General features: G+C 48.4%; 2 protein-coding genes across 3 annotated transcripts in view; both read right to left on the minus strand.

The window, feature by feature from the left end:
* Positions 1 to 461: 461 nt before the first annotated feature.
* Positions 462 to 7459, minus strand: Gdi1 (GDP dissociation inhibitor 1). Of its 2 annotated transcripts, XM_005370692.3 has the most exons (12): positions 7358 to 7458; positions 7146 to 7266; positions 5898 to 6005; positions 5647 to 5746; positions 5355 to 5489; positions 4740 to 4938; positions 4357 to 4488; positions 3101 to 3200; positions 2114 to 2285; positions 1708 to 1852; positions 1551 to 1605; positions 462 to 1456 (listed from the first exon to the last, which is right to left on the minus strand). In XM_005370692.3, the coding sequence occupies exons 2-12, from the start codon at positions 7188 to 7190 to the stop codon at positions 1304 to 1306; spliced, it is 1344 nt and encodes a 447-aa protein (XP_005370749.1). In that variant the 5' UTR covers positions 7191 to 7266; positions 7358 to 7458; the 3' UTR covers positions 462 to 1303. The 2 variants fall into 2 exon arrangements, with proteins under 2 accessions (XP_005370749.1, XP_005370748.1); XM_005370691.3 differs by having other exon boundaries at positions 7146 to 7459.
* A 361-nt stretch (positions 7460 to 7820) lies between these two features.
* Positions 7821 to 11719, minus strand: part of Atp6ap1 (ATPase H+ transporting accessory protein 1) — a 7759-nt gene continuing 3860 nt past the window's right edge. The window contains exons 5-10 of the mRNA XM_005370694.3: positions 11201 to 11241; positions 10533 to 10618; positions 9935 to 10173; positions 9214 to 9261; positions 8900 to 9128; positions 7821 to 8689 (exon numbers count right to left, since the gene is read on the minus strand). Coding sequence (XP_005370751.1) covers positions 8480 to 8689; positions 8900 to 9128; positions 9214 to 9261; positions 9935 to 10173; positions 10533 to 10618; positions 11201 to 11241 — 853 coding nt within the window. The 3' untranslated portion in view covers positions 7821 to 8479. The remainder of the gene's footprint in view (positions 8690 to 8899; positions 9129 to 9213; positions 9262 to 9934; positions 10174 to 10532; positions 10619 to 11200; positions 11242 to 11719) is intronic.

Below are 11719 nucleotides of genomic sequence, written 5' to 3' on the forward strand. Positions count from 1 at the left end.
AGGCGGATCTCTGTGAGTTCGAGACCAGCCTGGTCTACAAGAGCTAGTTCCAGGACAGGCTCCAAAACCACAGAGAAACCCTGTCTCAAGCCGGGCGATGGTGGCGCATGCCTTTAATCCCAGCACTTGGGAGGCAGAGGCAGGCGGATCTCTGTGAGTTCGAGACCAGCCTGGTCTACAGAGCTAGTTCCAGGACAGGCTCCAAAGCCACAGAGAAACCCTGTCTCGAAAAACAAAACAAAACAAAAAAAAAAAGAAACCCTGTCTCGAAAAACCAAAAAAAAAATATATATATATATATCAAAAAGATAAAAGAAGCCACAAGTGCAAAGATGACACAACACCAGTTGCTGATTGACCTACTTCACCCTTGAGGATACAGTTCTAATTCCAGAAGCTAAACTGCTGTATTCCTGCAAAACAACCCAACAAACTTTGAGCAAAGAACCTAAAGATCCAGATTCAGGTTTCAACAGTTTTATTGGGAGGTTTCTGTTTTCTGTGAAATACACTAGAGATTGAGGAAGGGGACACATTCACTTTGCAAGATAAGGGTTTCCCACCACTAAGGGAAAAGACATGGGGCAGGGCATACTGGGGTTTGGATCCACTTTCCCACCTCTTTCTGCTTTGCTCACATTTGCTTTTTATCAGAGAACACAACACAAAGACAAGAAATTAAAAATAGATCAACCCCCAGAGGAGGCCACACCTAAACCTTCACCCAACCCAGACTTTGCCAGGGCTGGGAGAGGCCAGGGCAGCTCACTCTACAGCCCCAGGCTGCACAGAAAGGCTGAGGGACAGACAGGTAGGCTATAGTTAATAAATTAGAATAAATTATAAGGGGGAGAAGGAATGCAATTTTGTGCTGGGAGGGGTCCCTTCTCTCTAAGAGTTGGGGGAGAAGACAAAGGCCACTACATAGTGAGTAAGAACAGTGGGGGCAGAGTCAGTTTTTCCTCTACTCCTTCCTAAACAGCAGAATTAGGGTGTACATGTACACACACATACATACATACATACATACATACATACATACACACACACAGGAATCCTCTTTTCCTAGAACAAGGGTAGGCCAAGAAAGAGGATACTATCCAACCCCCATCTCCCAAACTATCGCTAAGGTTAAGGATTTGGTCGGTGAATCAAATCAATGAGGTGGATGATCGGAATGTGGTGGGGGAAGCAGACGATGCTGGAAACAGGGATGTGCCCAGCCATACCATCTTCCCTGCCCCAGAGAAGGACATATAGGTTGGGGAGAGGGTAGTAGGGGCTGGATGAGGGGAGTCAGTAATCACTGATCAGCCTCTCCAAAGACATCATTCTGTTTGCGCTTCATGTTCTCAAAATCAAAGGCAGACCCAGCCATGCGTTTGTAGATATCTTTGATGTCATTGCAGGTGGTCTCAAAGTGTGTGGTGGCATCATAGGAGCAGGAACAAAACACCTGTAAATAAGCAAAGACCCAGGGCTCAGAGAAGTCAGACAGAGGATCTTGGGTGTGCATCAAGAAGCAGGGCTGACTGAGACAGGTTTCTTACCTGACTCTCAGAACCATCATCAATGGGTTCATACAAATCACTTATAGCCACAAACCTGAAGGGGAAATGGAAGACAGAGGGAGATTAAAGTTTCACAATAGGCCTTGTCCATTCCTGGTCTTCAACCCAGCCTGCCCAGTTTGGCTCAGCCCCTCACTTCTGGTCAATGGGTTCCAACAGCTCCAATGCAGGCTCAACTTCCTTTTCCGGTTCTGCAGTCTCCACGGTGGTGCTGGCAATGGCTATGTATTTGCCCTGTGCTGCCACGTTGTGCGCATAGGAGATCATGCACACATAGATGTCTGACCACAAGAAACACTCAGTTAACATATGCCAGGGGAAATGACCACACAAAAAGGTAGTTCTTAGGAAATGGACAGGAATCTGGCCCACCTGCCCCTCCCCAGCCCAACATGCAGACAGCATTTAAACTGTCGCTCTCATAAAGAGAAGGCCATCCAATCCCAGGTATATTCCATAACAAAATGTCACACAAATCCCCAAGACTTCCTGTGAGAATAGAGGCATAGCAACAGAAGGCAGTCCCTCATGGCTTGGCCTACCTGACTTCCTGTTGACCTGGTTCTGAGGGATGATAATTTGACAGGAATTAGCATCATTGGTGTTCTTGATGGGGTGGCTGAGGATACAGATGATGCGGATAACCTGGCCAGCCTTCCGTACACGGTCTGGGATGTAGCTAGGGTCACAGATCAGCTGCTTGCAGTGGGCCACCTGTAAAGGCACCAGATGACTTTACCCCTTGCTCTGTGTAGTAGTAAGCCAAGTCAAAAGTCAAGCCAAGCAGCTGAGTTGTCATCACCACCCCTCCTATGCACATAGCCCCTTTCTTGAAGCTCAGAGAGGTGAGCCTTCACATGCAGGGCTAGGTGGTGACCCTACTGCTGAAACACAATGATCACAAACACTTTTTTTGCTGTTGATGGGGTTTTTGTTTGAGTCTATTTGGCCCAAACTGGTCTGAAACTCAGGATCTTCCTCCCTGAGCCACCATACCAGGCTAAAGGATGCTTTCTTGGGCAGTGGCATATGTCTCAGTAGAATGCTTGCCTATCACGCATAAAGCCTTAGGTTAGATTTCTAGCACTGCATAAACCAGGTATGTTGAAACACACCTGTAATCCCAGCATGAAGAAGGTGGAAGTGCAAGGATTAAGAGTTCATCCTCAGCTATATAGACTATTTGAAGCCAGCCTGGGATACATGATACCCTTTCCAAAAGAATGCTTTCAGGACAACAGACACAGAATGTGACTTCTGAAGATTACGTCTTGATTTAAATCCATCTGCCTCTGCCTCCCTAGAACTGGAATTACAGGCACGCACCACCTTACCTAGCAATTTGAAGGATACTTTCTGTCAACAGGAATAGCTATGTAGACTTTTATTGATCTCCCAGTTCCTAGCTATAAGGCTCTCAGGGTTAAGCAACAGCAAACTTATCAGCAATAAGGCTCCCTATGAACATAGCCCTAAAAAAGACTAAACCTTAACTGAGCTACAGTAACAAATGCACAAGGCATAATTACCTCTCCCTCAGATTTCACACCCACCACCTTGCCATTCTCCATGATGATGTCATCCACAGGTTTGTTCAGCATATATGTTCCCCCATAGATGGCACTCAATCTGTAGTAAGGAAAATGATGGGTAAGTCTTCTCAGAAGAATGGGGACCAAATCTACTATACTATTCCCACCCTACCAGTGAGATAGAGAAAACTGCCCAGGTAGACAATAGTTAACTCCAACTATTTCAGGTATCCTTCCTATGAACTTGGGGCCCATCTTGGCATACTCCTTCCTCTCTGGAGCTTCCATCCAGAATATTCTATTTTGCAAAGGGCCAGTGAGCATAGCATAAAGAAGTAGCTCCCCAAAGAAAGAGCCCAGGAATTCAGAATAAAGGACTCTCTGGAAAAGAGCCAGCTTGCAAGAAAGCTGAACCTCAAGGTTCTGGGGTCCTAGAATTAGTACTCGTGCTACCAGGAGCTGGGGAAACTATGTTAATAGTGATCATCTCATTTACTTTGTATTTCATTTACTATTTAAATATTTTTTATAGTCACTATTTTATGTGTATGTATTTTATTTGCTCGTGTCTGTATACCACATGAATTCTTGGTGCCTGAGGAAGTCAGATGAGGGTGTTGAATCCCTAAAACTGGAGTTATGAACAGTTGTGAGCTACCATGTGGGTGTTGGAATTGAACCTGGGCCCTCTGTGAAAATAAGTGCTTTTGCTGAGTGGTGGTGGCACACGCCTTTAATCCCAGCACTTGGGAGAGACAGGCAGATCTCTGTGAGTTTGAGGTTAGCCTGTTCTACAGAGTGAGTTCCAGGACAAGCTCTAAAGCTACAGAGAAACCCTGTCTCGAAAAACCAAAAAAAAAAAAAACAAAACAAAACAAAACAAAACAAAACAAGTGCTCTTATCTGGTGAGCCAACTCTCCAGACTTTACTCTGCACTTTAATGTACTAGGGCTGTGCCCTCATTACCCAAGGATGGAACAATGTACATGAAGATTAGATGGGAAGGTAGGAGATGTCACAAAAATGCTCAAGGACATAATTTCCATTCTTGGCCTCAGTCTCTTATTTATTTCATTTTATTTTGGTGTTTCAAGACAGGGTTTCTCTGTGTAGCAGCCCTGGCTATCCTAGAACTCACAGAGATTCGCCTGCCTCTGCCTCCCAAATGTTGGGAGGCTTGCACTACCACCTGGCTTATTGGCCTTATTATTACCCATTAATGCCAGCTGGGAGGAAAAAAACACGTTCTCACCTTGCAAAGCCCTGGGGCAGCTCACCCAAGCCATAGAGTGGGTACAAATATGGGCTCTTGCCATACCGGGCCAAGGACTCACTGTACAACTTGATGCGGTTAATAGTCTCAAGACAGGGCTGATCTAGGTAGCTGGGGAACAAGAGAAGATGCTGTGACAGCAGCATCCCTGCTCACCTTCAAAGACAACAACACCCAGCCTTCCCACCACCCTTTGTGACCTGGCAAAGGTATGGGTCAAATGGAAGAGAGGGATGGAAATGTAACAGGTGAGCTTGTAAAAGGATATGCAGGGTGGGCAGTGGATACAATAGGCAGGTATGGGGAAGGTAAGGTGCAAGCCAGACAAGGGGGCTCCTGCCACCAGCCAACTTTCCCCTCACTCATCAGTGCGGTAGAGCGCCAAGGCGTGGCCAGTGAAATCAATGACATCTTGGCCCAGATCAAACTTCCGGTAGACATCGCGCATGCTGGTAGTCTGGGGGTCGACACCCTCAAAGGTTTTGGGGTCATTCTCATCAAAGTTTGCCACAAACACCAAGAATTTTCGGAAGCGTCGTTTTTCAAACATGCCCATCAGATCTGAAGGAAGGGTATTGAGAAGACCCTTTGTATTACTGGGACATAAAACTCCTCTTTCCACCAGAACAGGCCAAGAAAGTTGGTATCCTGGCTCCCACCAGAGCTCAGTCATGTAACCCTGCCCCACCCTTCTCAGCCTCAGTTTTTCTGTTTGTAGGAAAAGGCCCTCCCAGCACCACTTGGGGATGTTATGGGGATCAGGTAGGCCCTCTGCCAAAAAGAAATCCTCCTCTATGAGCTTCCTTTCTGGCAATTTGCTGGGACAGATAGTTCTGTCCAATAAAGGTACTATAAAGCAAGGGGCATCCGGTACTATGTGGAGCTAAGATTAGGCTTAGGCAAATATTTTGCCGATCTTGAGAATAGTCTGCCTCCTCCTATCCCCTTATTCTCTGGTTAAGGAGACTCATACTCACTAGAAGCCAAGGCCTCAGTCTCAGTGGATGGTACTTTGTAGATCTTGCCTCCCTTGTATACAAAGCTTCCCTCTACCACCTTGAAGTCCAGATAACGAGTCACTTCTGTATACAGTAGCATCTTTACTAGCTGACCTGTGTCCAGAGAGAAGAAGGGACATCAGTGGAGCTTCCTTCAAAAGCTCTCAGTTGTCTGGCTAACCTTATTCTGGAGCTTAACCCCCCCCCTGGTCTTCCCAATCACCACTACCCCCCAATCAACCATATACATCATCTTCTTAATCTCCCTCACCATTGGCCATGAGGAATTTTGGGATCAAGTCAACATTCCAGTCTCGGCCACGGCCCATTGACTCAGGGGGCCCTTCCAGCAACTGAAAGCGCTTATATAGCTAAAAGTAGGATAGGAAGAAAAAAAATGTCAAGGACCACCCATCCCTCTCACACTCTCCTGCCCAGCACCTGGAAATTACTTCACCCCATGCACCTATGTGAGAAACTAACAAGGGATCTGGGTCTAAGCCTAGGTCCAAGAAGCCTTACCTCCTCCAGGGGTGTGATGGAAGAGCTCTCACCCCCATAGTAGGGGTTCCGGTCCATGTGCAGCACCTTCTTACCATTCACAGACATGATGCCAGACAGTATGCATTCCTAGGGAAGGGGGTGGCATTTACAGCTATATGCCCATTTGCCTTCTGACCTGCATCCCTGATTTATGCCTGACACAAACCCGCCACAAATCTCACAATGTAAAGCCCTGGCTCTTGTAACGCCTAACACTGGGGAGAGGGAAGATGGTTTCATGTGATGTCTCCTTTATAACCCTACTGGGCAAAACGGTGAACTACTAGAGCATTAAAGTAGACTTAGGGAGGCAGAGCTTCCACCAGACCCAAGGACAGTCTTCTAGCACCAACAAGCCAAGAAAGTATCCACCTGCTCTGAGCCCACAAAAAAAGATAAGACAAGGAATCTGGAGAAGAACCAGTTCAAAGGGTCTAAGAAAGGGAAGGCCAGACCTTGAAATCCCAGACCCCCACCCTGAGCTGCTCCCCCGTCAAAGGACAGTAGCCCCTGACCCTTCTGGCCCTATATACTGGTCCAGATTCAAGATGCAAACCAACAAGATTTAGAGGAAGCAGGGAAGACAAACACCCCACCCTCACCGTCACTGTCACTAGCCCAAGGACAAAGGCCGAGGATATATTCAGCCTGAGATCTCCATGGAAAACCGGGTTGGGGTAGAGGGAATGTGCTAACTATCCCCCATTGCTGTTGCTTCTAGAACATTCCTTGGGTTTCCCCATCCCCTCCCAAAAGGCAGAAAGCCCGGATGAGAGCCCACCCTTGGAAAGCCCCCATACCCAAACCTTCATACTCCATGCCCTAGTGTGATCACCACAAAATGGTGAGGGATGCTAATCAAGGATGCTAAGCAAGTGATGAGTGCGGGCGATGGGTGGGAGCTGGGTGCAACCGGTCCAGTAGGGGGAGGGGGAGTTTTCCATCTCAGTGACACAAATAAGGAAAAGGAGAGGGGTCCGGGTTTAAGGCCTAGGGTGCGGGGGTACAGGCTGAAAGGGGGCCCTCTACGGGGACTTGAGAACATGACAGCACAATAGAGCCGACATCATAGGGTGAGGTAGAGGGGTGGGCGCGGGGCTGACTTTGCCAGGACAGGAGACAGGACCGCAATGATGGCAGAATGAGTCGGGTGGCCAGAGCTCTGCATCACCATGGGGGATGGGAAAGGCAGGATGCATGGCTATGAGCGCTGGAGTTGGCACTTACGGTAAGACCTGTCCCCAGCACAATCACATCGTATTCCTCATCCATGATCAGGCCTTGGTACCAGCGCCCGCTCGGCTCCTCCTCCTCCTTCACCACAGCAGCCGCTGCCTTTGCCGCCGCACTGAACCAAAGATGGCGGCTATCAGTCGTTTCCCTATCCCTCCGCCGCGTCAAAGAGTCCCTCTCCCTCTTCGGGCCCTGCCACACCCTACCGAAATCAGTTTTCCCCCGCTTGTTTTCTGGAAGGGCTTCCGGCGCCTGAGACCCAGCACCAGCACGACTCCGGTTACAACGACGATCTTCACGAGCCCAGAGAAATACGGGGCGGGGCGGACCTGCTGCAGGTGCTGCGCCCGTAAAGGATCCGTGCGCGGGAGCCGCGCGCGCCCCGCCCCGTCCCGCCCAGCGCGCTCCCGTCCCGCTCCCCTGGGAGTAACCGCAAGGCCCTGTGGTGTGTTTTTGCTGCTGCCAGTATCTCATTGAGAGAGCTACCGTCGTCAGGACTCAGGAGAAATAACAGGCCTCTCTACCCTAACTCGTTAGAGTATCAGCTTGCTGAAGATTCTCCCACCTTTCCAGTCTCACCTCCCTCCTGACAGGACCACACACCTGGGAACTTCTTCCCCTCGGTCAAGAAAAATCTACTGTCAGAAATGACACGAAGCCAAAGCCCAACACATGGCAACACGTCTTTATTTTATTAGGAAGGAAACAACAGAGTAGCCCCATCCCCGCCTCTTGACAGGCAATCCTAATAGGAACAAGTCAGAAACCCAGTGAGCACACTCTGCTCACCAGTCCTCGTAGAGGTCTCTTCCTTCTCTGGCCATAGAAATAAACCCCAGTGTACCGTTCATTCTTAACACATCACCCACCCAAAAACAATACCCAAGCTGGACAGACAGTTAAGTAGTCTTCACACCTCTCAAACTCAAGAAACTTCAAGTTCATTGCTGTTGCTGAAAGATTCATAAAGCTTTGGGAGTGAGCATTAATTACACAAAAGCACTATAAACAGCAAGGGATAGTAGCCAAGGGGCAAGAATAAATAAGAGGGAAAGGAGGAAAAGGAACCCTAGAATTAATGTCCCTTCCCCTCATGATGGTGGAACCTGGAAGATTTGCCTAATATCTATGAAGAATATATATACACTTCGCTGGAAGAGAAGGGGGATAGCCCCAGGAAAGTCCCTAAGCAGGTTGAAGAGGAAGCAAAACAGGCTGAGGGTAGTATAGGGTTCATGCTATAATAGGAAGAGGACAAACCCTTCCATCCACTGTGCCAAGATGACAACCTAGACACCAACACTCCCTCAATTCCTTTCTGACACAGGTCACACAATCTGTGTCAAAGTGATGGTGGGGCCCTTGTGGTCATCAAAGCGATCCATGGTCTTGAGGCTGAGTATCATGTGCAGGCCATAGGTGAAGATGAAAAGCATGAAGAGGGTGGTGAGCAGCCCCATCCAGATGCCTGGGGAGAAGAAGCCAGCACAGTCGCTAGCATAGGAGAACTGCTCACCCGTCACATTGAAGGCCTGGATCTAGGAGACACATAGACATTGATCAGAAGGGATTATAAGTTCCTACAGACAGCAAGAGCTGGGGTTCTAGAATCAGTGAACAGTCTATACCTTCACAGATAGCACAAGGATGGAGCTCTCAGCTATATCCTCAAGCCATACTGAGATTTTCTGAGCTCTTCCTCCCTCCCCCTACTGCCACCAGCTTGGAGCCCATCCCCCTTCCAATACCTGGAAGTCGTGAAGAGTCATCTGCCAAAGTGAGGGCACGTTGGTCACAAGGAGATTGCCTTTCTTGCTCAGACTGCTGACATACTCACAGTGGAAAGAATAGATGCTGGGTCCTGTGACTTGGGAAACATTAAAATGGGCAACAGAACCATTGCTGTGGATTTCAAGCCGTTCCATGGTAAACCAGTATCGGGCAGACACTGGATAAAAGCGACTAGCCAGAATGAATCTGGAGGTAAGAGTAGCAGAGATGTCAGATGAACAGAAAAGAATGGACATACCAGCCCAAACACACTTCAGTCACCAGAACTTACTTAAATGTCACTGTTGCACCAAAGAGTGGTTCATAGGTCAGTGAAAGCCTGCAGGACAAGGTAGAGAGGTGCTGTCAGACCCTAGAAGGACCTTAAGCAAGGTCCTCCTCAAATTGGTTCTAACCTAAGCTGCCCTAGGTTCATCATCCTTACAATTACCTGCCAATACAGTGTCCCCATTTAGCAGATGGGAAAACTAAGGCTCCGGTCAAAACCAAATCAGGAGCAGTTGGAGGGTCAGGATCTAGGTCCAACATCTCCAGCTTACGATTCCTTCATCTGGCTGTCCTGAGTCCCCTGGACCTCTTTCAGCCCCTTCTCAAAGGGCATTTAGCTGCCTGCTAAAGTTTCAGGGGTAGGAGGCCTAGAACTGGTTTTTGGCAGTTGGTCTGCTTTTTGCCCACATGCAATCCCAGGGGTTGAGCTCAAAGAAGGGCTAGGGTCCCAAGGGACTGTGTGATGATAATAACCCAGAACCCATCAACCAAGGCCTAAAAAGCATGGGAAGGCAAAACTTGTGAGAAGCTCCCTCTCCAGTAACCTCCCAGCAACATCACCCTGTGATACTTTCACCAACTCCTTGGTGAACATACCACACAAAGACCTTCTTCACCCTCAACACATGTACACCTGATCCTACATTCTTGCCCTGTACTGTGCTCACAGTGGCAAGAAGGCCATGTATGATAACAGTCCTTTCTTCCCTGCCTAGTACCCTTACACAGCAAAGGAGTCGTTCCAGAAGGAGCCAGTCAAGTTAAGATTCTCCACACCAAATGTGAGGGAAGTCAAGTCTTTCCACTCATCTTTGTATGCCACAGAGAAGTTTTGTGCCCAGAACAGGATCCTTGGAACAGTGTCATTGTAACTCACAGGAGGATGGATCATAGGTGCTGCCACCTGAGTCTGAAGCAGCTGGCGACCTAGACCCTCAGTCACCATGGATACATCACGGGCCACCTGCAAAAACATTCAACAACCTTTCTTTCAACAGTCCTAAAAACAAAGCCTAATCTACTGTAATGATCTTCCTCCCCACCGGGTACCCTGTACACCATCTGAAAGTCCCTAGCCCTGATATTCCATCTCCTTAAACTTATGATCACTTGCAGCAAGTGTGCATGAACACTGCCCAAGTGGTTCACAAACGAGATGGAAAAAAGGCCCTGTGGATAGAGGAAGCAATCCTTTGTCCACTAATCTCCCAAGTTAAGGACTCCTGGGAGGCCCCGCCTGCGACATACCCTTCCATCTCCAGGCACACTTACCAATAACCTCACAACCCCATGCCCCAGGGCCCCTGCTAGAATAGTACATACTCTAGAAGGGCGGACTGCAGTAAGAGCCGCGGTGTAAGGGACTTCTTCAGACTTGAGTGTGCTCAGTACCTGTCCAATGACCTCATCTGAAGAGTGACAGGAGAACACAGAGCCAAGTCACCAGGTAGTATGCAATACTCCCCACGCTCTGCTTTATAGAGACCTTCTAGACCTTGAGAAATTCAGTGCTGTTAGTCTCTACTGAAGACCCCTAAAACAAGGTATTTCTCCTCCTACCCACTGTGCCAGTCTCTCTGGGGACATCTGTGGCCTTAATCATTGACTCTATAATGCCAAGCCCAACCTTAAGTGAAACAAAATATATAGTGATATAGACAACTCCGTATCTACCCAACTCCCTTTCCATGCAGATAGACTGTCCTTTACAACAAAGACAAGTCCTCCTAATTGCTTTGTATAACGTTAATGGTCTATTAAATCCATCGAATCATTAGACCTGTGCAGAAACTAGGTTCCAGGGTTCTTACACAGGGGGTCATAAGCCACCTCTGTCAGGTGAAGCTGACCACAGAAGCCAGCCACTATGTCCCTACTCAGCTGTTAGCTGCTCTGAGAAATGGGGCCACCCTTGTAGTAAAGAGAAACCAGTTCTATCTTCCTGGCCCAAAGGCAAGATGAGGAAATAAGTCCTCTGGGACCACACTCACCATTGCCTGTGAGGACCTCCCTGGGCGCCATCAGACCGGAGCTATGGATAAGAAGAAAGCAAGAGGCCTGCAGGTTGCTCTTCACTCAAGCTTGCCTGGAGCAGTTCAATGTGGCTCACTACCTTTCTCTCAGCCCTTCCAGCATCTCCTTCCCTGCTATCCCCACTCACCAAGCCTGTGCACTTCAGCTGCTGCCCTGACAGCCATGAAGAGGCCCAGCTCAGCAGTAGCAGCTAGCCCCTGTACTTCTATTTGCTTCAGTGCCCCTGCCTGGAATCCCATTTCCCTTTCCCCATTTTGCAGGTACAGCCCCTGTCCACAGTTCTATAAAGAGGGCCTTAGTGGGTGAAGAGGTTTTTCTACAAGTAAGGGCCATGTCTGCCTCATTTCTGGAGGTCCAATAGGCATAACTCAGTGGTGGATACTTGTAAGTCACAGCCTGACAGGAAGTTATTCCTGTCTCTTCTGGGTATACAAGGAACTTTCTGGAACAGTCTGAAGGTGGTGAACATATGGTGA

This window comes from Microtus ochrogaster, unplaced genomic scaffold (assembly GCF_000317375.1).
Source record: "Microtus ochrogaster isolate Prairie Vole_2 unplaced genomic scaffold, MicOch1.0 UNK85, whole genome shotgun sequence".
Classification (NCBI taxonomy): domain Eukaryota; kingdom Metazoa; phylum Chordata; class Mammalia; order Rodentia; family Cricetidae; genus Microtus; species Microtus ochrogaster.

Coding starts and splice junctions, on each gene's coding strand:
- Gdi1 (XM_005370691.3), bottom strand. CDS start 7,190: ATGGATGAGGAATACGATGTGATTGTGCTGGGGACAGGTCTTACC. Junction 3,201..4,356: donor CTGCCCCAGGGCTTTGCAAG/GTGAGAACGTGT, acceptor TCCTTACTACAG/ATTGAGTGCCATCTATGGGG. Junction 1,606..1,707: donor TTGGAACCCATTGACCAGAA/GTGAGGGGCTGA, acceptor TTTCCCCTTCAG/GTTTGTGGCTATAAGTGATT.